The sequence below is a fragment of the Oreochromis aureus genome, linkage group 15 (genome assembly GCF_013358895.1).
Source record: "Oreochromis aureus strain Israel breed Guangdong linkage group 15, ZZ_aureus, whole genome shotgun sequence".
NCBI classification, from domain to species: Eukaryota; Metazoa; Chordata; class Actinopteri; order Cichliformes; family Cichlidae; genus Oreochromis; species Oreochromis aureus.
In genome coordinates, this window is record NC_052956.1 from 25193858 (window position 1) to 25221329 (window position 27472).

The 27472-nt window shown below is 43.6% G+C and overlaps 1 protein-coding gene across 3 annotated transcripts in view; it reads left to right on the forward strand.

The window, feature by feature from the left end:
- Nucleotides 1-4443: 4443 nt before the first annotated feature.
- vta1 (vesicle (multivesicular body) trafficking 1) overlaps nt 4444-27472 on the forward strand; it is a 60100-nt gene continuing 37071 nt past the window's right edge. For 2 of the 3 annotated variants that reach the window (XM_031752905.2, XM_031752907.2), the window contains exons 1-3: nt 4444-4648; nt 18553-18647; nt 24266-24393. In XM_031752905.2, the coding sequence (XP_031608765.1) occupies nt 4558-4648; nt 18553-18647; nt 24266-24393 (314 nt within the window). In that variant the 5' untranslated portion in view covers nt 4444-4557. The remainder of the gene's footprint in view (nt 4649-18552; nt 18648-24265; nt 24394-27472) is intronic. The other variant, XM_031752904.2, reaches the window with a different exon arrangement.

The following is a 27472-nucleotide window of genomic DNA, read 5'->3' on the forward strand; positions in this document are numbered from 1 at the left end:
CTTGAGATGATTATTAAAAATGTCTTACAATTGTCTTTGTTTCATTTTTGATTGACTTGACTACAGAGTACTACTGACTGTATTTATAGAGAAAAGTGTATATATAAGGGGAATGTATATTATGATGGAAGGTTTTGTTTCACATTGGTCCACCGGTTGAGGTGATGAGGTACATTCAGACATTTACACATGCGTACCCTACGATCATTATTGTAAGATTATCATCTATTGATTCATTGTTTTTATGCTTATCGAACTCCGAGTCAGAGGTGACTGACCAGCTATTATATGGTTGTGGCAATAGCATGTGTTATAAAAGGTTTCTTGAATCTGTCCTTGTGGCAGTGGAGCTGAGTCAGTCTGTTAAAGAAGGACTGCTGGCTATCCAGTGCATAATGCAGAGGGTGGTCAGTTTGTTCAATTAACTTATCCAGACCACATCTTCAGAAGTGTCCAGCCAATCACAAAGCCACCCTTCCTGATCAGTTTATTCAGTCTATTGATGTCAACAGCTCCAACGGAGCTCCCCCAGCAGACCAGATTAAAGTACACTGCAGTCGCCACAGCTGACTGATAGAAAATCATTTTGCTGCACACATCAAAGGATCTCAGCTTTCTCAGGAAACAGAACCTGCTCATTGCCTTCTTGTATACAGTCGCTCCTTTTTAATATGTATGTCCAGTTACTTGTATTCCACCATACCAGCATCCTGTCACAGGACAGACACAGGTTCTCTCTGAACCTGCTCCCCATCTCTCTGGTCTTATTGATATTCAGAAGCGGATGATTCAAAATCTTCACCACACCACAAAGTCTAGTGCTCTGTACCTCACTTCCTGCCCATCACTAATGTATCCAACCACTGCGGGTGTGATGACCCAGGTTAATACTAAAAGTCAGAGGTGCAGAAGGTGAATCAGAGTGGAGACACTCCAGTGCCCCTGTGGCGCTCCTGTACCGTACTGTACATCTCCAAATCAGAGAGTCTCACATACTGGCCTGCCGGGCAGTCAGTGATCCATGAGACAGTGGATCGCTGACATCCTTCTCTTTCAGCAGCAGCTGCATCACATTCAGTTTACTTGACAAATCAAATAAGGTGATCCTCACCATGCAGTCCTTTCTATCCACATTAGTCCAAAAGAAAATAACCCACTGATGCTTTGATTTGTAACCCCACCAAACATTTTCTTATGAGTTGACAAACTGAATTGTTACCGCCAAGTCTTACTCGAAACAACATGATGTTCTTTTGTAAACTACGGCCTCACTAGAGTCAAAAAGTTCATGATTTGTGTCCAGAATTTTACCTGCTAGTCTGCATGCCGACTGTTCGGAACATATTTAATGCGTCCAGAGGGGCTGCAGATAATAAATACAGCTAAAAAAAAAAGACAGAAAATATCTTCTCATTGAACATCAATCAAAAAGGGGAGTGAAGCTACAGTCAGGTCCATAAATATTGGGACATCGTCACAATTCTAACATTCTAACTATACACCACCGCAATGGATTCCAAATGAAACGAACAAGATGTGCTTTAACTGCAGACCATCAGCTTTTACTTGAGGGTATTTACATCCAAATCAGGTGAACGGTGTAAGAATTACAACAGTTTGCATATGTGCCTCCCACTTGTTAAGGGACCAAAAGTAATGGGACAGAATAAGAATCATAAATCAAACTTTCACTTTTTAATACTTGGTTGCAAATCCTTTGCTGTCAATCACAGCCTGAAGTCTGGAACACACAGACATCACCAGACGCTGGGTTTCATTTTTGGTGATGCTCTTCCAGGCCTCTACTGCAACCGTCTTCAGTTCCTGCTTGTTCTTCGGGTCAGGTGATGGACTTGGCCATTGCAAAACAGTCCACTTCTTTCCCTTCAAAAACTCTTTGGTTGCTTTTGCAGTATGCTTTGGGCCATCGTCCATCTGCACTGTGAAGTGCTGTCCAATGAGTTCTGAAGCATTTGGCTCAATATGAGCAGATAATATGGTAAATGGTAAATGGCCTGCATTTGTATAGCGCTTTACTTAGTCCCTAAGGACCCCAAAGCGCTTTACACTACATTCAGTCATTCACCCATTCACACACTGCTGATGGCAAGCTACATTGCCCGAAACACTTCAGAAATCATCGTGCTGCTTTTGTCAGCAGTCACATCATCAATGAATACAAGAGAACCAGTTCCACTGGCAGATATACATGCCCACACCATGACACTTCCACCACTGTGGTTCACTGATGAGGTGGTATGCTTAGGATCATGAGCAGTTCCTTTCCTTCTCCATACTCTTCTCTTCCCATCACTCTGGTACAAGTTGATCTTGGTCTCATCTGTCCATAGGATGTTGTTTCAGAACTGTGAAGGCTTTTTCAGATGTCGTTTGGCAAACTCTCATCTGGCCTTCCTGTTTTTGGGGCTCACCAATGGTTTACATCTTGTGGTGAACCCTCTGTATTCACACTTCTCTTCTTCTCTTGATTGTTGACTTTGACACACATACACCTACCTCCTGAAGAGTGTTGTTGATCTGGCCAACTGTTGTGAAGGGTGTTTTCTTCACCAGGGAAAGGATTCTTCGGTCATCCACCACAGCTGTTTTCCGTAGTCTTCCGGATCTTTTGGTGTTGCTGAACTCACCGGTGCGTTCTTTCTTTTTGAGAATGTTCCAAACTGTTGTTTTGGCCACGCCTAATGTTTTTGCTATCTCTCTGATGGGTTTGTTTTGTTTTTTCAGCCTAATGATGGCTTGCTTCACTGATAGTGACAGCTCTTTGGATCTCATCTTGGCAGTTGACAGCAACAGATTCCAAATGCAAATGGTACACTTGAAATGAACTGCTCATTGTAATTGGGATAATGAGGGAATAACACACACCTGGCCATGGAACAGCTGAGAAGCCAATTTTCCCATTACTTTTGGTCCCTTAACAAGTGGGAGGCACATATGCAAACTGTTGTAATTCCTACACCGTTCACTTGATTTGGATGTAAATACCCTCAAATAAAAGCTAACAGTCTGCAGTTAAAAGACATCTTATTCGTTTCATTTAGAATCCATTGTGGTGGTGTATAGAGCCAAAAATGTTAGAATTATGTCCCAATATTTATGGACCTGACTGTGTATATATTTTGTCTTCTTTTGTTCATCATCAATTACTACCGCCTCATCCAAATCCAAGCTACATTTGGATTCAAAGTCTGTTTGTGTGGAGCAGCCTTGCAGCTAAGCTCCTCTGTTCCCATAAACAAAAAAACAATAAAATACAGTATAACCAGAGCCAAAAAGTGCAAAACTGAGTCACCAAGGAAGTGGGTGGGCTTGGACCAGAGTTGACCAGTCAGCCAACAGATTCTCACGACCTCCTTACCCAAAGCCCTGACCACATTAGCTTTCCAAACCTCGCGGACTTCATTCCAAGTCACGGTTCAGTGGGAACTGGGCAGCATGAAGCTAAACACACCAAATTTAAACATACAACAGCATATCATGGTTTGGACCAAAGAAAACCTGGTACCCAGCAGTTTCTTTGTTGAGCCTCTCAGGTCAAAGGATCATTTGACCACAGACCGAACCAAACAGATCCAAGTTCTCGTTTTTACCACGGCCCATAAACTCCCCTCACTGCAACAGACTTCCCAGCTCCAAGCCCACCCAATTTGCTGGAAATACGTCATTGTTCCCTTTGATTTACACCGGTTATTATCAGACTTCATTTGCTTTGTTGTAAATGTGCTTTGACTCAATCGCTTGAATTCAGACTCAGTTTGTGGCTTTAACTTGACCTCAGTCCAAATATCCTGGGTGGACTACTACACTGATTCTTTTTTAACATTCATTTGTTTTGATTGATTTTTGGGACATTATTGGGATATTTAAAAAAAATTAAAACATGGCTTTTATTATTTTGAATCTGTCTAACACATATGCACACACACAAATTGTACTAAGTAACTAAAGCTTGTTTTTAACACATTTTTCCCATGACTTTCTTCCAGTAGCCACTGTCTGGTGTCACATTTCTTTTTTTAATTTAAAAAATGAAAAAAAATATGAAGAAAACTGATGCATATATATATTATTATATAAATGTAGATAAAACCAAGAGAGACTTCTTGAGACTGAAATGAATGTGACGTAAATTCATGGCTTGAACTTACAATTTTGGCCTTATGGATATAAAAAAATTTTAATGAACGAAAATGTAAATGCCTAATTTGTTTCTTTACAGAGTAAATAAATGATTATATTTCTAGTTTTCTTTAGTTTATTGTTGTCCAAAATTCTTTGATATCTTCCACCAATAATATATTTTTATTCAGGCTCGTAGAATATGTATTATATCATAGTTTCACCTGTAGTTCTTTGGTTTAATAAGCCACACCTTGAGATTCAAACCCTCACTTCAGCGAGATGGTGACGTCATCGTCCCGTCTGGGCGGCCGCTCCTATTGGACAAACACGCGGAAGTACGGAGGAACTCTTGCTAACAACAACAGTCCATTCTGGTGATTTGGTCGAGCTCGCTGGATCGGTTTTAACTCCACCATGGCTCTGCCGGTTCAGTTCAGAATCATCCAGCATCACCTGCGTACTGCGCAGGAACACGAGAAGCGGGACCCGGTGGTGACTTATTACTGTAAGTGTGCGTTCTGATTGGCGTTAGCAGCTACTGTTGTTAGCATGACAGCTTTGTTTACCTGAGAGCTGACAGCTGCCTGAGCCTAGGACCCAGGCGTTTTATCCAGAGGGAATGTTTAAAGTAAAAGTCCTTACAGATTGTGTGAGATGTTCAAGGAGCCGGCGAACTGCGGCGTTAAATCACTCCGCTCTTTGAACGGCTCACAGCGTTAGCTCTGACAGCCCCAACTTCATTAGCCTCCTAATGTTTCCTTAGAAACAGGGATCATTTGGGAATTTCATAAACTGTTCCCCTCATTGACTCAGATAAAGAAAGCCCTCCAGCTTCCGTTCTGTGAGGCTGTAAACCTGTTCTGTTTTCGTCCTGCTAACTTTAGTTGAACTTTGGAACAACCCAGAAACTGTCCAGGTAATCGCACCTGGCTAGCTGCCAGCGAGATTTGGAGTTAGCAGACAGGAAGTACCGGCCAGAACGTTCCAGGGCTGCTTCAAAGTCTGACGTGAACTCCTCGTCCAGCTAGTTTTTTTTTCTTCTTCTTCTTGGTCCTGCTGTGTGTCACAGAGTCATGAGCCTTCACAGTCAGCTGTGAACAATAGGCTCCACCCCACTGCCTGCATACTTCACCTCCACAGTGACTCACGAGTTTTTTGCCAGTTTGTCACTGTTTCACACCAGTGCATACCTGCTGAAACCCAGTCACACCTTCCTTACACAGTGGAAGTATTTTCTATAGAAGTATAATGCAGCCACGTGATGAGAAGTTATATATTCAGCATACCTCACCAATCCACAACATCAGTTTTGTCAGGACACTTAATACTGCAAGATTAAGAACCTACAATATTATTGTTTTAAAAATCCCATTATTTTAAGAACAGTTTATGAGCAGCATTTGGCAAGAGTGGAGAAGAAGAAGAACTCAGACTTTACAGGAAAAAATCACCAGCAGAACTGGAACTGATTGGTGGGGGTGACTGGAGAGGGATGAGGCAAAACACAAATGAATAAATTATGGGAGAGAGAGAAAACAAAAAATAAAAAGTTTGCTTAAAGTATTGTAATCAAGGACAGAAATTCCAAGAAAATGCTTGTATCTCCAATCTCAAGTAGAATATGAAAATTGTCCTATTTTTTTTTTTTTTTTCTGAATTAATGAGATGCCTTAAAACCTTTGAAGCCTTGATTTGAGGGACAGTGATTTGACCCTATTTACATTAAATCCTGGTGCCGGGGAGATACTGGCTTCTGTGTCGTAGCTGAGTGTTCAGATGTATTTAGGCTGTTGACTTTCTGGGGAGATGCAAAACATCCAGCCAATATTCCCAAAACGTTGATTCTGTTCATTTTCAGCGGAAGGAACGTTTCATTGTTCATCCTTGTGACTGAACATAGTCGAGACTCTGGGATTTCCTGGATTAATGAGGGGGCAGTAACAGTAGCATCTACAGTATGTTGCTCAAACACACCAGTGCCTCCCGGCCTTTCGTTCTACACCAAAGTAAAAGTGCCCTGGGGGGTATTAATGGTCATGAAATCGATCTTTCAAATCAGTCGAGGCTTTTTCTTGATTTTAAGATATCTAATTGAGAGAAAAACTGCAGGTTTTTGGTTTGTTGTTTGGTCAAGTGACTGCATAAAACTTCCATATTTTTCCTAGTGATTTAAACCAATATGATGCTTAAGTTTCAGGGATCCTATCACATCTACACTTTTGTTCAATATTTACTCTGAGAACAGATAAGCTGTTCCACAAAATTCTGTTCTTCATTTAATAGGAAACCACCAAGTAAGAAGAGCTAGTCTTGTAAGATATATATATATGTTATTTTCCTTATTGTGTAAAGTGTTGTGTTAACATGTTTTTATTAGTCTGAACTATGTATGCTTTGATTTATTAGATTTATATTCACCTTGCAATCAGCCATTTCACAGATTTGTACAACTAACTTTGTGCACATTAAAAGCAGGTGTGATGAAGGGCTCAGAGACATTATTAACAGTAATTTATAATTATTTATAGTATTGATTTCTTTCCTTCACTATCACAGATGTTGAAAATTGTACAAGATAAACCACAAAAACCCGTCCTGCTGGGTTCTTTCTGTGTGCCGTTTGTATGTTCTCCCTGTACTAGCATGGGTTCTCTTTGGTACTTTGGTTTTCATGCCACAGCACCAACTGGAGGATTCTAAACTGGAGGTAGACGTGAATGTGAGGTTGTCTGTGTCTCTGTGTTAGGCCTGTGATGTACTGGCAACCAGAGGCGGTTCTCAGGTGTGCTCGAGGTGCTGATCTGCGCTGATCGAACAAAACCAGCGTCGGTGAAGAGACGAATGAGAGAGAGAAACCAAAGTGTTGTTGTCACTCACTGTGAGCACAGTTTGGACACACACGGAAAACTTTTGATGTGACGCACCTCCAGACTGCTGATCCTTTGCTAACAGGCATCGTCACACTGTCTCTGATGTCTGATCCACCTTTTTGGGTCAGTCACAATATCACATCACAGTTATCAACGGCCCGCGTAAATTATTTCAAATGCTCTATTGAAAGATAACGTTTTGGTAGAAAGGTGCCCAGTCCTCAGCCTTGTTTCGTGTTAAGTAGGGCAGAGTGTGTAAAAGGACTGATTGGTGATGCAGAGGGCACAGCAGGGACTGAGTCTGACCCAGTTGAGCTGATGTAAGTGAGATGCACACGAAGAGGTATATCAACGCAGGAAAAGAGAGTCGGATCAAAACCACGAGCCCACTGACTGACAGACAGACGGACAGACGTGTGCTTCCTGTGACAGCTGAGGTGAAGCTTCTGGGAAACAGCTGTTGGGCCGCATCTTCATAATGTGGCTGCAGCTTTAAAAAGCTTGTTTTGCTTCAAACAGGCAGAACAGGAAATGGGACGGTCATGGTCATCACTGTTTTCAAGGCATGCTTTGCTCTCTGTTGAACCTGTGTTTGCATTATTAATCGCTCAGATGGCAATAAGGCTTTGTGATTGGTTAATTACTGCTCACCTTTACCAGCCTGTGGATGTACACGATGTCCTGTGTGGCTGAGCTCAAACTGATGGAAGGTGATCCGCCGCCATCATCAAACCAGATTTTCCTCTTTTAAATTTGGCTGATTTTTCACCCACCTGTCATCTTTTTGTGAAAGTGAAATACTTCAGCGCTGCTGCTATTTTTATTCTGTCACTCTGGATCTCCCCTGGCGGGTCCAAACACTGACCCTTCAAATAGGCTTTTATTTTGGAAGGAAAAAGTCACAGTGAGCACCAAAAATTTTTTGGGTAAGCTTCTCTCAGCCTCACCCCATCACTGAGCATGGCTCATTGCCAATCACTGATTGGCTGCACATGGGTGAGTGTGAGGGCGATGCTGGGAGGTGGACTAAACGAGCTTAATGATGTGCGTGTGCATGGAAACATTCTCAGTGCTGAAAACAGTGATGTGCTGTTCTGTCTGTCTGAAGTGAAGGAGGCTTCTGTTTCACAGGCGTTTGTGAAGAAGAAGCCCCTCCGTACCTCCCAGGGACGGTCATTATTGTTCCTCAGGGGTGGCGGTGCTCTTTGTGCTGTTTCTGGTTATTAATTTACCGAGCGCCGTCTGCGAGGAAGCCGGCCCAAGCAGCGAGGTGGCATCTTCATTTCTGTCCATGGCACGTGAAAAACACTCTGCTGCTGCTCATATTAGATGATTAAATTGACTCACCTCTCCAGTCTGTTTTATTCTGTTTTTTCTTTGGTGTTTTTCGCCTCCTTGGTCTCTTTGCTGCGAGCTGCTCTGTGCAGTGCAAACAGCCTAAAAACAAAACCCTGTGAACACTACATGAATGTTCTACCAGACGACCTCTTGGGGGAAATTTTGGACTGTGAGACACCAGCTTTGGCCCTGCATGCCCTCTGGATACCCCACAGGACCTAAAATATGGGCCAAGTCTGGTTTCAGCAGACAACCATTAAAATGTTGTAAGATATCAGATCCATAGTTTGAGAAAACAAAAAACAGTTTTTTGTAATTGAAAATAGTTACAGGCTATACGGACTTTATTTATTCCCAAGGGATAAATAAAGTCTCTCTGATTCTGATATTAATCATGCAGTATGTTTGTTGTTTTCTCAGAGTTGTTGCTCGTGGTTGTTTATCAGCAGGTACAGTTGTGGGTGGGTCTGCAGTTCAGGCGTGAGCCTGTATTTGGAGCCCAGTTACCTGTCAGTGATGTGTGTGTCCTCTGGTCGAGTGCTTAATGGATTTTATACTGCTTATGTTGGGAACATGGATGACAGAGCAGATAAGCAGTTTAACTGTATCTGAAAGCAGCAACAGCAGCCTTTTATTACTTAAGTTGATGCTGAGAGATAAACGTGACGGACAAGTCCGAGGAGGGTGAAGGTGATTAGCCCAAGCTGCTGAAAGGTGGCCCCGTCAGTCTGGATGTGTGCTGGACCAGTGACCCAGCCAGACCACTGGAGGTCAGCAGCACCATGTGTCTGGGCCTCAGAGAGAGGGAGGGAGGGAGAGAGAGAGAGAGAGGGGGAGGGAGGGGCAGGACATATACTAACTTTAACAGGGAACGTGTATGTGTTTAAGGAATGGGGAGCAGTGGACCATGAGTGTGTTTTGTCACCATATTAACGAGAAGATGTTTTTAAGAATAAGATGTGACCGTGATGAGTGAAGCAAGGCTTAAAAGAACAGAAATAGGTTACTACTCATGTATAGTGATTATGGGAACAATAACACTAGAGCTGGAATAACAGACGAGTTTGCCGTGGATGTTGGCCATGTCTGGAGTTGTGTGCATGTTTTTGGCAGCAGGAAAAAGGGAAACGCCAGAAGGAAGCTTTGGAATGTGTAAAAAAACCAAAAAAAACACTTGTCGGCCTTTATAGGGGTCTGCGAGGTCTACAATTAAACTGATTGACTGCACTGAATCAGATCATTCAGAATCAGTGTGCAGTTCCCACCAGGCATGCTTCCAGGTTTTACCCTGATGTCACTCTTTGGTTAGTGACATTATGAAGGCTTTGATACCTTGAGATGAGCATTTTAGCCGTCACTATGCTGGTATTTTGAAACGGATGGATCTGACTGAAACTGTACACCAAAAACATACCATGGACAGTCATCCTTCTTGATCCTTTTTTTAAAAGTCAGTATGACCTGAAACTAGCAACTGAGCCAGAAAACTCATCCGATTCACAGAGAAAGGGACATAGAGACATTTGTAGTTTTTCCACGAGGGTGCAGAGATGTTGTCACTTTCTGCCGCCAGTATATTTCCACCCAACAAACCTGAGTACCAGTTCTAAAGTTTAAAAATGACTCTATTGTATTGGTTATTGGCTTCAGTGATCAGAAACCCATACATGAGAAATGTGAACTAGTTGGAGATGCTTGGTTAAGTGACCTCAACAAAAGTGCACTGCAAACTCTGCCCAACCACCAGTAAGAGGAGAATTTAATAAAAGAACTGACACAAGAGTCTTCCAGGACTCTATTCATGCCCACGGGAAAACACAGCAACACCAGCCAAGCAGCAAACACTGGAAAAGAGCGAGAAAAATTCCAGAGACGAGCAGCAGGCGGTGAAAAAGACTAAAGCTCTGACTTGATAACGCAGGATTTCATCACCTTCTGCGCTGCAGACTGTGAATGAGACTCTCAGCTGTCACCGTCAGAATCTGCTGAAGGTGAAACTTTGTGAAGAAACCCACATTTACAGCCCGTTGCTCGTGTTTCAGTCTTTGGCCTGGCTCTTGTTCTTTGGGCCAGCAGCCTGCCCGTTGTCTCTGACTCAGATTTACTGTGAACTGAACTGATTTTACTCCAACTCCCTCTACAGGGACGATACTGAGGTAGAAATACTGCATTAGCATTAACAGGGCAGCTGGTTTGAGACTGACTGTTGGACCAGTTGGCCAGGTGGGGGAAAAAAAAACACTCGGTGCATCACACAGACACAGAGCTGATAGAAGACATATGAGGAAAAAATGCTTTCATGTGCTCTAAAAGGCACCCCCATCAAAGTGGTTGCATCCATAATTTTCTGCATTAAAACAGTTACCTGCATGTATTGTTGTCGCGCAGCTGTAAAGACCAAAACCATTTTGTATCAGGCTGAAAACAAAATATGGAAATATCAACATGTCTATGGGGACAGTCTCACTTTTGAAGCCTCAAGTGGCCATTAGAGGAACTGCAGCTTTTATCTGCCTCATTGATGGCTTCAAGTTGCATTTTGGTCCTCGTATCAGTCATTCCTGTTAGCAAGTGACAAAATCAGAATTTTAATTAGACTTTTATAAGGGTGCATCCCTGAAGTAAAAATAATTTACTCCCCACCTCTGCTCACACTAAGGTGATAATGCTGCTTCTTCTTTTCTCTGATGGGTTCTTTTTCTTAATCACTGAAACAAATTGAAAACTGCCACTAATTGGCTAACAGATGGTTGCAAATCTGGCCTTCCAGAGGAAGGATTAAATATTACAATAAATTGGAAATCTGACAGTTGTCTCCAACAGAGAGAGGGTGAGAGGGTGTGTGTGTGCATGTCTGTGTGTCACATAATTGTACCAAAGTAAAGGTGTGCTTCTTCGAGGTGCTTTGAGGCGTTATGACTGGCAGTGCAGAGTATATTTTCAGCGAGCAAACATCTGAACATGCAGAACTTCACAAACAACTCATCAGGGAAGCCGTCCATCATGTGGGTCTGATGAGGCCAGCGCTCGCAGAGATTTATTTCCGTCCTTTTTGTCTGACGGCTAGTGCGTACCATCACTCAGCCTCAGCTCCACATCAGCAGGTCCATCTAAATTAGCCAGCTAATGCCAGGCAATATTTCACCTCACCCCAAAACAGGCCAATCAATGGAGGTTTGAGTCAACGCCATGATTTGTTTAGCTGTAATGAAGCCACGTAATTCACCTGCAGCTCCCCCGGCTGACAGCGCTTGGCTCCGTTACAAATGCCGTTTCACACTGATTGGACTGTCGACGTTATAAACGAGGAGAGGGTGAACACAGGTACCATCCCTTTGTCTGCGGGAGGGGAACACACTCCTCCTTTATTTGTATGTAATATCCAAACATGCATGCAGCTTTTTTTGAACTTGAAATTTTTTTTTAATTCACTGTTTTATTCATTACTGCACTGATTGGCTGTGATTATTTGGCTTCCTCAAAATGATTGGATTCTGATAAACAGGCGTTATCAGAATCCTGACTTTGCTGAGTAACCTGATGGAAACTGGGACCATTACGTCTCACACTCAATCCTCCGTCCTCTCCCCGCCGAGCTTTAAAACATTTAGAAAGAATAAGACCTACCATGTAATTAGTTTGGACTGCCTGGGAAGTGGGCACAGTGTCAGACTGTGCCAGTTCAGCCGTCGCTGCGTCCACATGCTGGCTATAATTACATGATTTCAGAGTTTGCAGCTAAACGTGATGATTATCTCTTCAGCATGAAGGGAATGATACAAGTGTGGTGACAGTGGTCTAGATTTTCTTAATGACCAGGTTTGAAATCCTCCCGACCAAGTGATTGATGATTGGGAGCTGGTCGTGAGGTGTTAATCGCTTCTTGTTACCCCACGTCTACTACACGATGCACGACACACGATGCACGACACACACGACACACCGTTTTGGTGATCGGGCCGATCACCAAAACGGTCGCACGACTCAAAAATCGGCTCAAAATGGGCCAAAAATCGCACAGTGTATGCCCAGCCTTACACGCTGTCACTATATAGTCCTGAGTGGATAAGGTCAGCTAATTCATTCCAGTGCTGATCTGATAAAGTGATGTGACCATATTTGCATCACTTTATCAGCTAACGTTACCACATAACCATCAGCGGATTCATGCCACGCAGCCAAGTTAAAGCTAGCTAGCCAACTCTACTGCTTGGTAACATTATTTTTGCATGTAAATGTGGCTTCTTCTTCACATAGAAGTTAGCCATGGAGTGCTGGGACCAATTGCATTTACATTATACATGCTTCCTTGAGGTAGTATTAGAGCTGGGCGATATATCGAGTTTTTTAAAAATATCGATATATTTTTATACGAGATATAAGATGTGACAATATCCTTTATATCGATATAGTCTATGTTACATTATAATTATAGTTGCGGAGCTGCAAGTTTGCCTCTCCTTCGTCCACTTTTGTCTTTACGCAACGTTACTCGACCTCGCCTCTCCTTCACTGAACACAACTCCCCCTCCTCCCCCATCGCTTCACCTGCAGGCAGCGACAAGATGGACACGGCAAATCTCCGTTAATGAGTTACTGCGCATCGCCCCGTGCGTGGGGCTGGACGGCGTCAACGTGTTAACGAGCTAGCCACGCTAACGAGCTAGCCACGCTAACGCCATGCACGGCCTGAAATCCTTTCATTTTCTCAAAAGTTGACTGCGCGCCTTTTGTATGAATTCTGGTTGTGCTTGATGACCGCGAACCGATTTTATGTGATACACAGCGCTCAGCAGTCTGTCAAAAAATGTTTTAGTACGACTTTGGTAAGCTACGGAGCTGCACCGCTTGATGGATTGTCGGAGCATTACGGCTACCGAGGAGCCTCGCGGAGTAATACGTACTGTACGTCAACGTAATATTACCGTATTGTGTGTGTGTATAAGGACCATAAACGGCACCTGTTCAGAGACATGGTTACGAAGCGGATTTCAAACTCCAGGCTGTCAGTCACGCAGTAGAAGTTGGGAACAGAGCAGCTGTGAAATCTGTCTATGTTACTATGCTCACCGTCTTTTAGTTTACATTTTGACTGCACAATTGTGAGCTCTTTGTTATGCACAAAACAACATAGTTTTCTTTTATTTATAGAGCATCATTATTTAATAAATGCTCATAATTTATTTTTGAGTAGTTTTTTCATGTACATCTATGCTGTATGTTAATAAAAGTGCCTGTGTGACATCTGGGACACAGCTTTGACTAAGAACTCTCTTTTTGTTCTTACTTTATGGCTTTAAAAAAATATCGAGATATATATCTTATATCGCCATCCAGATAAAAAATATCGAGATACGAATTTTGGGTCATATCGCCCAGCTCTAGGTAGTATCATTCAAAAACTCATTGCTATGCAGATGATACACTGCTATATCTATCTGTGAAGCCAGTCAAACTGCAGCCTTGTCTCTAAAGAATAAAGGCCTGGATATTGTAATTTTCTTGTCTTACATTTAGGTAAAACTGAGGTTGTTATACAGTACAGTCTTTAGCTACACCCTTCTTTACATTTTGCAGGAAAATGGGTAATGGGTGGCATTTTTCATATGCAGTGATTTACTGGAACATATTCGTAGAAGTTTTCAGCTTACAGCTCTTTGGGAATCACTTTGTTGGTGCAAAAATACAATTTTATGCTGTCAAACTATGTTATCTTTGGCATTTTGCATAGGTTTGAATGAAGAAATAGGAACAACAATGGAGGTTACGCCGAGCTGCTTATAATACCAAAACCAAAGAAATGCTGTGACAACAGCAGAACAGATATGGCAGAGTTTTTTGTTCTTAATGATCTGTTCCCATCATGCTCGGTTTCTGTGTTCAAGCTTCATCTTATCTGTAAGCGTTGCAGTCATGCTTTACAGCATGTTGTGCTGGAATGAACCTCCAGAATCTGTGGCAGTGTGTTCACTCTGTGGGCCTCGATTGTCTTGTCACACTGAACATATTTCTCTTACACACACACACACACACACACACACACACACACACACACACACACACACACACACACACACACACAGAGCGACTCAGCTATTCTCCATAATGATGTCCTTGTCATTCATATGACACAGAGACTGCTCTGGCACAGAATTGTCAAAAATTGAATCGAGGCGGTGGCGGCGTCCTGCCAGCACCATTACAGGAGGGTTAATTATTCGCTGCTAAATATATTTTCTTACAACAGTCACTGTCACGCTGAGAGATAAACAAGGAAATTGGGGAAACTGCTGTGTTGACAGAGCAGAGTTTAGTGTCTGTACACGTGAAATGTCTGCTGTAGAAGCCTCTGCAGAAAACTTAGGGCAGCACGTCACAGGTCTCCCTGATGTGGCTCACATCGTACTGAATGGTGTTGACGTGCTCAGTTATGTGCTGTGCAACCCAATGAATGCACTGTCATAAGAAATCAGCAGTAAACCACCCTGCCAGGCACCGATGGCCGAGAGGCTCGCTGTTCCATCCCGAAGATGCTCTCTGACCACAGTCCCTGCATCCAGCTCACCTCTACGCACACAGAGAGGCAAATTAGACCGATATCAGAGTTCTCAGAGATGTAGATAGAAGTCAGAAAGCTGCGCAGGCACGAGCTGAACTTTCTCGAAATGCAGCTTCTTGCTTTTTCACTGCATTTGTTCAGTTTTCAGTGTTTCGTCTAACACCTTCAGTGCACATCCTTCCTTACAGATTTTACAGCACTTTAACTTTTCCTCTGCGTGAGCTGGCAACAGCAGCCCTTCCTCTGAAGCTTATCACCTCCGAAGAACAAACGCCGGAGGTAAAAGCATTTTTTTGACCCTAATTATGTTTGGGAGAGGAGACAGAAAGGGAAGCTCGTCAGAGACCCTATAATCGCAGGAAGTAAAAGCCTGAGAGGTTTTAACACTTGAAGCCATCGTCTCCTCAGAGGATGTGTCCCAGCTGGGGTGTTTTCAGGCTTTTGCAGCTTTTTGCAGACCTGAGGGGCATCGAAGGTTTAACCTGCCAGGCCTGGTTTAAAATGTCTGGTAGCTGATGTGGATGATTTTTTTCCTGTAAGATGAATGCAGGTCACTGAGATGGGTTAAAGTCCTCCTGTGTGCTGATATCTGTGCAGCTGAAATCTAGACTGCTGGTTTAAAGATGGAATTAAATATGATTTAATGTAATTTATCAAATTCAGATTTTGTCTAATTCTGAGTGTTTTTAATTTGAAAACAAACTACTGTTTATGTGTCACAGTGACATTGGTAGCTGCTGTCCTTTACTGGGCTGCAGAGTGCTGTTGATGTTTACATGCTTACAGGACGGGAAGTGAAGAGTTAAAGGTTTCACAACATGTAGTTTTCAGGGTGAGAAGAATAAACTGAACAAAATACAAATTAATGAAAAATGATTCCTATGCAGAAACAAACTGCACCTTCACACACCACAAGGGGGCTCCAGCACTGGTTGTGTGTGTGTCTACAGTCGCGATGTTGTACAGCGCGATGACACAAAGCCTTCTTTTGTCAGTCTGCTGGAGGACCCACTGTCTGTGTGGCTTGCTGCGCTCTGGTTCATGCGTACATGCGTGTCACACTGCTGCCGCTCTTTGGAAACACTGAGTGCTTCTGGCCTTGGCGGCTGGACAGAGGCTCCCCGCCATTCTGCTGCTGTGAAATGGGCCATTGTTCTGCTGATGCTGCGCAGGGCTGTGACTCAAACATGAGGTGGAAACGGATTACTCAAATATATGCAGAGTACAACACGATGTTTATGGTCTCCTGGTAACTCGACAGGCCCGACCGTCCACGCTGGAAATACTGCTTAATATTCAGCCTTTCTCTCTCCGCTGCAGCAGACGCTCTGAGCACAGCCTGTGCATGTTTCAGATAACGTACAATAAGTGTAGAGTAACCGTGGGAGCAATATCAGCAGGTGGAATTTTATTTAGTTATGTTTTAATGTTTATTAATGTTTCCAGCTCATGTCGTGTCGGCTGTGTCTGACCAACAAACTAAAACCCGGGGATTTTCAAGTTAAAGGCATAAAACAGACCAACAGCCTATCTCTGGATATGCTGCAACCTTTTAGTTTTGTTCAATTAATGACCTAAATTATAAACATAATTATAATTAGTTACTCAGATTTCATACTGTGGACCATTCCACATGCTTTCAGGTCTGTATTGTTCTATTAGAGTAGCTCTGCATGATTTACAATTAACAGTAATCTTTATTTATGTGATGCTGCATTACTGCAGCCCCTCAGTCACTCATCTCTCTGAAACAAGCAGTTTTGGCTCCTCCACCTTTATGCCAGCTGTCTTCTGATTGGCTGCCCCTCGCAGACGGAAGGTTTTAATAGCAGGTTGGTGGGGCTGCGATGACCTATAACCTGAGCACGTGGCTCACAGAGATTACTTATTACACGACAAGGTTCCATGTTCCAAAATGAGGTCCACGTTCAAAAGAGAGAATTTTAGCAAAGGGTGAAATCCGCACTGATGTCATCGCTCTGTGCTGCATGCCGCACTCCGCCTCCACACAAACAGCACAATCTGCTGAGGTAATCCTCGCAGAGAAGGAACTCTGAGGCTGCTTCACCCCACGCTGATAGTGCAGCGCTGAGTCTGCTCACTGTGCCTGTTGCACTACAAGTGTACACACAGACACACACAGACACACACAGACACACACACACACACACACACACACACACACACACAGAGCTGTGGATTAGTGATGATTTGAGGAATGTTTGCGTGCCTGTCAGCACAGGTGGAGGTTTTTACTCCAACATACCTGTGAATGTGTGAGAGTGAGCAGAGTCAGGAGTGTGAAAAGCCTTTCTCCTGCCGGTTTAGGACGACTGTGAGGTTTTTATCCTGCTGATGGAGAAGGAAGCCGTGTGCGCTGGTAATATGTCAGGCTCCGACCGGTGGTGAAGGGTCGCTCTTCAATCATTTTTAACATGGGTCCAGACAGCAGCTGTGTGCACGCACAGCGATCACACACAGTGCACCATCCATCTGGTTAACAAACCCCGGGCTGATTCACAGAGAGATGAGCCTGAAGTGCAGCTCAGCCCGAAATCTACAGGAAGGCATCAGCATGGTTCCATAAAACTTTTACAAACAGAAACTCTCTTACGGGGTGTAAAGTCATGGTTTGTGTAACCACGAGGCGAACCGAAGTACGGTGATGGACTTCAGGTGTTTGAGCCACATCCCTGAACTGAAACCTGGATACCCACACAACAAACAGCTGAATTCAGTGTGTGTGTGTGTGTGTGTGTGTGTGTGTGTGTGTGCATTGTTGATAGGGAGCTCTTTTCAGTTTTTGAAAATGTGTTAAGCCTCTGATGAACCCATGGGTGCAGAGGGACGTGTGCATGAAGAGCACGCTGAAGTCTGTTTCATATTTGAGCTGTTTTGGAGAAATATCCAGATATTCATGACAGCTGTGCACATCATTCTCAGTCTGCTTTCTAACTGAGTTTTGTGTTGTGAGCATAGACACTGTGAGCAAGTGTTTCTTCATTGCCCAACAAAACTTCATAAACCATCTTTTAAATACAGTCTGTGGTGTTGAACGTGGAGTTTCAGGTTGTATCACTCCTCGTGAATGTTTTGTGTATTTCTCTGGCTCAAATAACATTGGATTTAATGTGTCTATACCAGCAGATACATTCAGTAAATGCATATCTGTAATATTCATATAACATTGTTTGAACACTGAGTAAAGAGCTTCAGGTACATCAAAGAAACACGAGCAATCCCTGACCTCCGTTACAGTAATATGGAAACACTTTATCATACCAGCAGCTTTTTTCTGACTAGCTTTATAATTTTTGGAAAATAATTCCAGTCCAAGTTCTTTAAGAGTTTTTCTGGAGGTCATCCCTGCAGGCTCGGTGCTGCTGCTCAGGTGTGAGGTTAAATCATGTTAGAGAAGAATAGAAATCATTGACAGGTGAGGGATCGTGAGAGTGTGTCCACACAGGCCTGCTTCGTCTCAGGTGGAAATCTTTCTCTCTTCCTCCTGGAAGAGAAGAAAACATCTGCAGCAGCTTTTATGTGAAACTTTAATGAGGACTCTGTGTCGAGTCTTGTGTGAGCGAAGCTATGGAAGAACAGACTTGTTTAATTCTTTTATCTCCTCCCTGTGCTCTCCCGCAGGTCGACTCTACGCCATGCAGACGGGCATGAAGCTGGACAGCAAAACACCCGAGTGCCGAAAGTTCCTGGTCAAACTCATGGACCAGCTGGAGACGGTGAGTCGGATTCACTTTAGTCCTGTTTCTCCTTCAGTGCGGGCAGAGGTGGACATTACGTGTGCTCGGCTAAAGGATGCAGAAGTATAGTAAACTTTAAATCTTTGGTCCCCACAAAGATATGAATACACACACACACACACCGCAGCCCTCTAAAAGGCTTGACCTTTGCCTGTTGGTTATCAGAGGCTGTGCTCACTGCATAAGGTCCTCTCAGGGGTTTGAGATTTCTCTCCTCGGAGAGGTTAAAGTACTGCTGGGGTCCCAGTGACTCTAAAAGGGAGCAGAGTGCCCCCTATAGGTCACATGCACTGCCGGGCAGCAGGATATCATAAGTAATGCAGAAAAGCCTTCAAAAGGTCTATTAGCAGACATACTTTGCAGGTCTGGTAATGATGTCATAATACTTCAAGTTTTCCTTGAATTTGTCCATATATGTATGAACTATGAACACTTTCAGTAGTAAGTTCTGTGCCTTTTCACGCAACGAGTCTGAGGTTGTTATTTCTGAGCCTGTATTGTTTTAAAGGCAGTTTCAAGTTTTAAGCCATAGACTGTACATAAAAGATGGCTGCAGATAATGCAACGTCACACACTGGTTTCTAAAGTCCTTGAACTCGGCGTTTTAGCTGTTGTTGTATTTTTCTCAAAAGCAGATGTGGTGAGTGAGATGTGGATGTAAGGAAACCATCCTGAAATATCCGCTGCTTTAGCCTTCTTTTTGACTCTGACGGGTACATGGTTTCAAAAATGAATGTCATGTTGTGCACAATAAGACGTAAACCCAGTGATAACCCAGACGATGTTTTCCCCATTTCCTGCCACTGCGTTCTGAACCTGAAGTGTGTACACGGACAGGAGAATGTCGGATTAAAGTTGCTGACCCTCATTAGCAGCTCGCGGGCCAGAAACATTTCTCTCAGATGGCACAGAGTGCAGAGCGACAGCTGGACAGCTGTGCCACACCTCACTGTCACTCTGGATATGTGATCAAGTCGCACATATTTACAGATGCCTCATTAAGACAGTCCTGAGCCTCACTGCCGTGGAGTGTAAGCCTACCACAACAAGGTAATCAACAACCTTTGATTTATATTGAGATATATATTGATAACGAACAATATATAAATAAATATTAATAAACAATAAGGTTTTGTTTCACATACCATTCAGCCTGAACCTCTGATGAGAGATTTTACATTCAGTCATTCACATGAGAGCAAAGGCCTGATGATGTAAGTCGTGGGTTATCTTAACCCCCCACTCACAGCTGACCAGTGCTGACATTTTCCTGCTGAGGTCGATGTAAAGTTATCCTGTTCCGTCATGTGAAGACTCTTTGGGTTTTATCTCTCTTCACCATTTCATGTATTATATTTCACATGGTAAATAATCTTTACCATTAGGGACTCTTTTTGTGCCACAAGTCTGACTTAATTATGGAATAAGACACGTTGGTTTGTGTCTGTTTGCTCTCCGAGCTTACGAGAACATCTTGTGCTTCTCCGTGAGTCACATTTACGTAATGCAGGCTGCTCTCCTGTCTGCTAACAGGGGACGGGCTAATTAGATTTTGTGGGGTTGTTATGATGAAGGGAGGGAGCAGGTGACCGAGCTGAGAGTGTCCCAGCGGGGCGGGGGGTCAAGCGAATTTACAGAGACTGAGAAGAGCCCACGGAGAGGTGATGAAGCTCTAAAACGCATCCGTCAGCCTCAGTTTTACTGTCCATGTCATTTTGATCCTGTAGTTTCCCGCCCTCATCATGCATGTTTCTACTTCACACCCAACGTTTACAGTTTAACGTTTAACTTGCTACATGGCAAGTAGAGGAGTGAAGAGGAGAATGAAATGGCTGTGAGTGAAATCAGGTGTAGTTCTGAACATTTAAAGGAATCAGATGCAATGAGTGCCCGATTTTAAAGAAGCTCCAGGGATCTTCGTCACACACACGCGTCGCTTTCCCGACACGACACACACCTGCTGCTTTGAGTTCTGTATGTGTGTGTGTGTGTGTGTGTGTGTGTGTGTGTGTGTACGAGTGGGCTCTTGATAATCTGAAATAAATTATTTGATTATGATATATATTGATATGGAAAATATAGCTTAAAATTGCATTGCACTACTCTCAGAAAATATTTCTAACTATATAATTTTCTATCTTCCTTTTCAATGAGCTGCTGTCCCTGGTGTCACCTTGTCACAGTGGTGGTGTTAGCATGCTACGCTGTCTAGGGCAGTTTGCTCTGGGTGGAGTCTTTTTAGGGAAAGATTCTTAGGTAAACTTGTTCAGTGTGAGCATTTATAAAATATGAATATTAACTGTTGGTTGTAAAATGTCAAACAGCCACTCTTGACTGTGTCAGCTTTTGCTTGATGCTCTGAAATGGAATGACGACTGCCACGTTTGTCTCGTCGTCTTTCTGACGCCTACTGCCGGCTTGGAGGTGCAAGCAGGTTGGTTGCTTGAGAAGTCTCCATGAAGCATCACTGCAGGAGCGAGGACAGTCCCAGAGGGAAAACTGATGCAACATCTGGTAAAGAAAAGAAAAATTTCATTTCTTTTTTTTCTGAGGAGCAGCAACAGTTTAGGAGAAGACTGCAGGTGAGGATGGCCACAAATAAGGCCGTGATGAAGGCCTATGCCAGCTTTCAGAGCAGGTTTCAGGTTTTACAGAGAAAACTGGTGTCATGTTGTGAACCTGTTGCAAAGCTGTTTCCCAGGCTAATAGCAGGCAGCAGGAGTGCTTCAAACGCGGACCTGATTCAGGCTCCGTCTGAGTCTTATTCTGATTTGGTTTTGCTCGGTAAACTTCAGCTGCACTCAGACTGTGATCACTGCGCATCACACCAGCACAAACCCGATTTATCACGTGGAAGCGCTGCTATTGTCCAGATGGAGCCCGAACAAGGTCTGTGAAACACGGGGACACCCCGAGGTTTCCACTCCTTAATGAACTGTTGCTCGTTGCTGTGACTCATTCTGCAGCGCTCTGAGTCAGGATTTAAACCACAGCAGCTACTCTCTCTGCCCCCCCACCCCCGTTTTCCCGCTGACCTGGCTCGTACGTATTAGGCATGCTGGACTTTTATTTTCCACTGTCATTGCCAGCTCAAGCCTCTCACTGGGACGGTGGAAAATCACTTGTTTGAAAATCAGTTTCATGTGATGCAGGATGGGAAACCTCAGAGATGCCAGTCATGGTAGATGCTGCTAAATTTAGATCTTTGTCTCCTGCAGCAGCCTCTGTAGATGAGCACCGTGGTCTCGCACAGCGAGAAGATCAGGGTGGTCCCTCTGCTGTGACTTAAACTCTGCAGGTAAAACAAATTATCAGGTAAAACTGATGCAGGACACACAGCAGTTCAAAATCAGCTCAGCCGCTTTGCTGTCATTCATGCGTAGTTACGAATGGAGTGAGCGGATGAGTAATGCGGCTAATTCTGGTTCTGTAAGTAAAGCAGATTAGCAAGCCGCTGGATTTGGTTCTACTTTGCATTTTATTGGCAGAGAACGCATTTTAATTGTTGCTCAGTCATGTTCATACAAGGGTGAGAAGCCAAAATGATCAAGGTTATAATTCAATAAATAGTGCAGCCTTATCAAATATACTGTACAAAAACTCACATTTCTTGGAGTCTGTTCAGTGAGTCTGTGGTGGTTCTGATCACTTGTGACTGTGGGAATTACATGCATCTGAACAAAGATGGACTTTATCAGAACCACATCATGGACTGAACTGAAGATTTTCAGAAGTAGACCCAAGTAGTAGACCCAGCTGGAAACGGAGCTGATTTTTCATGGTATTCTGTGAGTACTTGGTGCTATTATGGTACACCAACTATCACTGCAGAGCACAGGTTCTCTTTTTTCCAAAACCATTTGATTTTTGTCTCTAACACAAACATTAACAGAGTTACAGTAAAGTGTGCTTGTACACTGACCACCAGGTCTATGTCTCAAAAAGGGTTAATACCTCACTAACGTCAAGGAAGCATGTGTTAATCTCAGACACTCAAAGCTTTCTGAGCTTCGAAACACTGACTTGAAGCTCAGACACATGAACACTGCTCAGCGGATGATGGAGGAAAATTCAAATGACTGCAACTAGAATTTAGATTGAATTGAATTCAGTTCAAATCAATTTTATTTATGCAGTGCCAAATCAAAACAACAGTCAGCTCAAGTGCCTTATATTGTAAGGTAGACCCTACAATAATACATACAGAGAAAAACCCAACAATCATACTATGACCCTTTGAGCAAGCACTTTGGCGACGGTGACAGTGGAAAGGAAGAGGCGGGCCGAGGCTGCAGACTTGAGCGTGAAGCATCAGCTGCAGTCAGAGGTGTTGGAGCTGGAGTCCCTGTGATTCATTGTCACACGCATATTTATGGTCTTCATTTATTAACAGAGCTCATGAAAGCGCGGCTGAGCCTCCCATCACTCATGCACACCGCTGTGCACGTGTTGATTTCTGTGGGAAGCGCACCCGGTTTGTTGGTTTGGACTTGGTTTGCCCCTCCGTGCGTCACACTCACTGCTCCCATAGTCAATAAGGCGTCACGGTCTCGTATCAAAGGCTTGCTTCACTCTAACCTGGTCCAGGTTTACATTTAAAAAGTGGCGCTAATTCTTCTGCTTCACTTTAAGTTTGGTCGCCTGTCAAACGGAAACCTAACCAGAGCGAGCGAGCCTGAGAGTCGTGGCTGAGTTTAGCGACTTTCCTTTCATCCCACATTCTTGTATTCCCAGGCCAGTTGTCCTCTGCCGTCCTGCGCTCAGCTCAGTGCTTTTACATTCCTCCGCTACGACTCACAGTCAGCGAACAGAGTATCTATTCAGCCCGGCCAGGGTCCACCTGCTGGAAGCAACCCGCGTGTTTGCTTTAGTGCTTTTACAAGAAACCCGAAGCCTGCTGGACGGCGTAATGGAGAGAGCTCTGCATTTCATATAGAGGAGCAATTACCTAGTCAAAGCGAAGCAGAGCGAGCGAGACTAATCAAGCGTCGCGCTAGATGGCGCCCGCTGTGGCGAGGACGGGTTTGCCTGAGTTAAAACATTTGAACTAAGAAGTGTTTTTCTGTGCACCAAACCAAAAGTGACACATCCACGGATCAGGGTTAGTTTCTCCGGCCTCCACTGGACGTTTAAAGGACCATCTGCAGGTCCTACTAAGTTTTAAAAACTGTAAATAAAACAGATACTGGGATAAGTACATCCAGTAGATGGAATACTCCAGAAAAAGTGTTTAGCTGGTCACCAGAAAGAGTACGAGGACAAAGAGAGGCCCTGTTTTAATGATGGCTTTGTGTGAATTTGTGGGCACTGGTGTGTAAGTGTTGGTCTTCGTACAGTGAATGCAGTGAGTGTGTGTCACCGGATTCAGCAGTTAAAACAGTGCCTGGCCTAAAAGCTCTGCAGGTCTATCTGTTTGGAAACGTGAGCGTGTGCAGATGTTCTTCTATATTTCTGATCTGTTGATCAGTTTCAGTAACGTAGCTAAAACATATTTCACCTTTCACAAACAAAGTTTGACACTGAAACAGATTTATTGCTTTTCTCTGCAGAGCTTACACGGTTCCATTCATGCATTGTTGTTTTTGTTTCTCCTGCAGATGAAGAAGGAGCTGAGTGATAACGAGTCCATCAGTCAGGAGGTGGTTGGGAACGCCCACATCGAAAACTATGCCTTAAAATTATTCCTGTACGCTGACAACGAGGACAGAGCAGGACGATTCCACAAGTGAGAACCGAGCCGCTTCCTTATCTGTTTGTGTGTGTGTGTATCGGTGTGTGTACACTTACTAACAGGACTTTGAAGTTGGCTTTGGCCTATGATCATAACAGCCCAGCAGAGTGTAATGGCCCTGTGTAACTGGCTGGTCAGTGTAATGATTTAATTACTGAATGATGCTCTGATTGGTCCAATTAGAAACTATGATGGAATCTAAATATTAGATTGCCATTACAAAGGACTTGATGTGAGATTTGTATTCACGAGTACAAGTACTTCATGGAAGGAGTCGTCTTGCAGGAAGAACCACAGAGCAGCTCCCAGCCCACAGAACCACACAGTCCTGCTGTTTCTCTGCTCAAAAAAATATCTCAAACCTCAGTGAACAAGTGGGATGCACAGACTACCTGGTGCACTGGTTTTCTGTGGACCACAAAAATATGATCTGTGACTCTGTGAAAATGTGAGCACAGGTTCTGTCAAAAGAAAGTCAGTTTCTCAGCTAAAGATAATATTCAGATTCCAGCTAGACCCAATACTTATACTGTGGGCTCTACTAGACCAGCTTTGCATGATTCAGAGTTCAAAATAATTCTTCTTATACTCATACTGGGCCACAGTGCAGCTCATCTTTGCTTTGAACCAAGAGGTTTTACTCGCCATTCAAGAATCAAAGTTTGTAATTATTAATAAATCGATTAGTGACGGTCTGACGTTTTATTCAAACATGGTTTAATTATGACCTTCCTCTCTAATCTGATCATTCACGAGGAAGGTCAGTATCTAACCGGGTCATTGGAACGGTTTGTTGGAGGATTTCACTGGATATTTATATTTTTGGGTGGTTTCTTTTATTACTTTCTTTGAGTCTTGATGTTTTTTGTCTGACAGGAGACATGTTGGAAACATTACAACAATTTATGTCTTTCATACTGCAGCTCCTCAGCTCGTCCTCACTCTGAAACACGATATTAGGCTCCTCCCACACTCGTGCATGAGGGGGCCGTATCAGGGCTATCCCCACTCAGTGATGTCAGTGAGAGCCAAGAGTAGAAAGGCCTGGGTGAAGCAGGCCGAATTCCTCACATCTGCACACTGAGCTCATTATTTGAAACTCTGCCCGTGTTTTTAATATGAACGTACACGAATGGAGCAGAATACATAGCAGAAAATAAGCACCGCCGCCCCCCTTTAAGCCTCACAGTGTCACAGTGGGAAATTTTCCCGAACGTTCAGTAATATTCAGGAATGCTGCTCCTCGCTGCGTGTCCACGCTCAGTTTCTGCCGTCACCATCAGATGGTTGATTGGCCTGTTGGGGACGGTCTTGGTCTCGGGGGACTTCTGCGTCCGTACATCCAGTTCCAGACCATTTGGTGAAAAGCAGGTCACATCTCCTTCCATGGAAGCAGTAACTCAAGCATCATGTGGAAATATGCTGCCTATTTAGGTCAGGAAACCACCTCAGCCTGTTGATCTTCATTCAGCGTTCAGCTGAAAGTGTTTTAGCAGAGATGTTTCTGCTGCTAATCACAGTGTTTACACCAATCACAGCTTTAACCTTTGGAGCTAACTGAACCAAAGAAGACAGATTAAAACCAAAAACATTAGTTTGTAATCATTACTCTTCTGTTAGCGACTCTATTGTGTTAAGTCCTCATATTTAACGGGGAAGAATAACATGACACCAGGTTATTGGAACAGTTGATTTGGGGGATTTCTCTGGAAAATGTGTTTCTTAGTCTTTTCCTTTGCTATTTCTCCTTCACCTAGTTTATCACCTGGAATGTGACTACCCGACAGGAAACATCTTGGAAATAATCAGAAGTGTTTATATGTTCGCCACCAGATTTCAATGCATACTTTGTTTGTCTTATCTGCGGGGGTTTCTGGGCTGAGTTTCTAATGGTACATTAAGTGATACTGGCCAAATATTTCAGTCAGGAGTTCAACCTTTGTTTTGTTTTCTTTGTCTTTAAAAAGTTGAACACTGTGTCTGACTCAGACACACCATTTCCTAGGAATGAGATAAAGAACAACAAAACAGAAGCACCTGCAACTCTGTGCAACTGCTTTAACCTTTCAAAGAAACAAAGAAATCCACCATGCCTGCATGACAAAGTGACTTCAGATACCCGCTTATCCTCCCATTACCTGGATTCAGGTACCCAACAGCAGGAATCGGGCTGAGCTGGTTATCTGCTTGTGAGTTCACCTGGAGTTTCCCTTGCACGTTCACATGAAAGGTGCGGCGCTGGTCCATCCATGCTTCTGACCAATCAGGAGCATGGATGAACAGGTTGATGAGGTCACAGCATGAACACAGCTGCTGTAGACAATGCAGCGGTGTTCAATTCAATTCAATTTTTCAATTCAGTTTTGTTTATATAGCGCCAACAACAGTCGCCTCAAGGCAGTGTGAGGAGAAGCTTTGGTCAGCAGCACTGTTTAAGATCTGCTGTATTAATAAAGTTTTTAAAGAATTTGAAGCCAATAGAAAGATAGTCATCAGTAATACAGTGACGTCATCACCACAGCAGAATCCAAAGGATTTATTATTTCATTAAATTAATTAAATCTGCAGCAGCAGCTCACGCAGGATGAATGGATGCAGGCGACATGTCTCTGGACTTGTTTGTGGTGTAAACACAGCTCCTGTTTCCAGCAGGTATATGAAGTAGGACTGACTCAAGCTTCTGTTCTGCTGCAGGTCAGCAAACCTGCCTGCAGTTTTACAAGCAGCAGCGGTCTGCTGCCAACAGGAGCCAGGCCTCAGCCGTGTGTTATGTCACACACACACGGGCACACAGATATACATGCAGACACATGTATAGAGGTGTAAATACGTACATGTTTACATGTCTTCATTTTGAGTCACACAGCTGAATGTCTCTTGGAAACTTTCCTCTCTGCACTATAAGGAGCCCATTCTTTGTCCTTACGTGTGTGTGTGTGTGTGTGTGTGCGTGCGTGTGTGTGTGCGTGCGTGTGCGTGTGCGTGCGTGTGCGTGTGTGTGTGTGATGATGGGTTGCTGTGGTTACCGGCCAGTCTCAACCTCTAATCAACATCTAACACGAGCACATGCTGT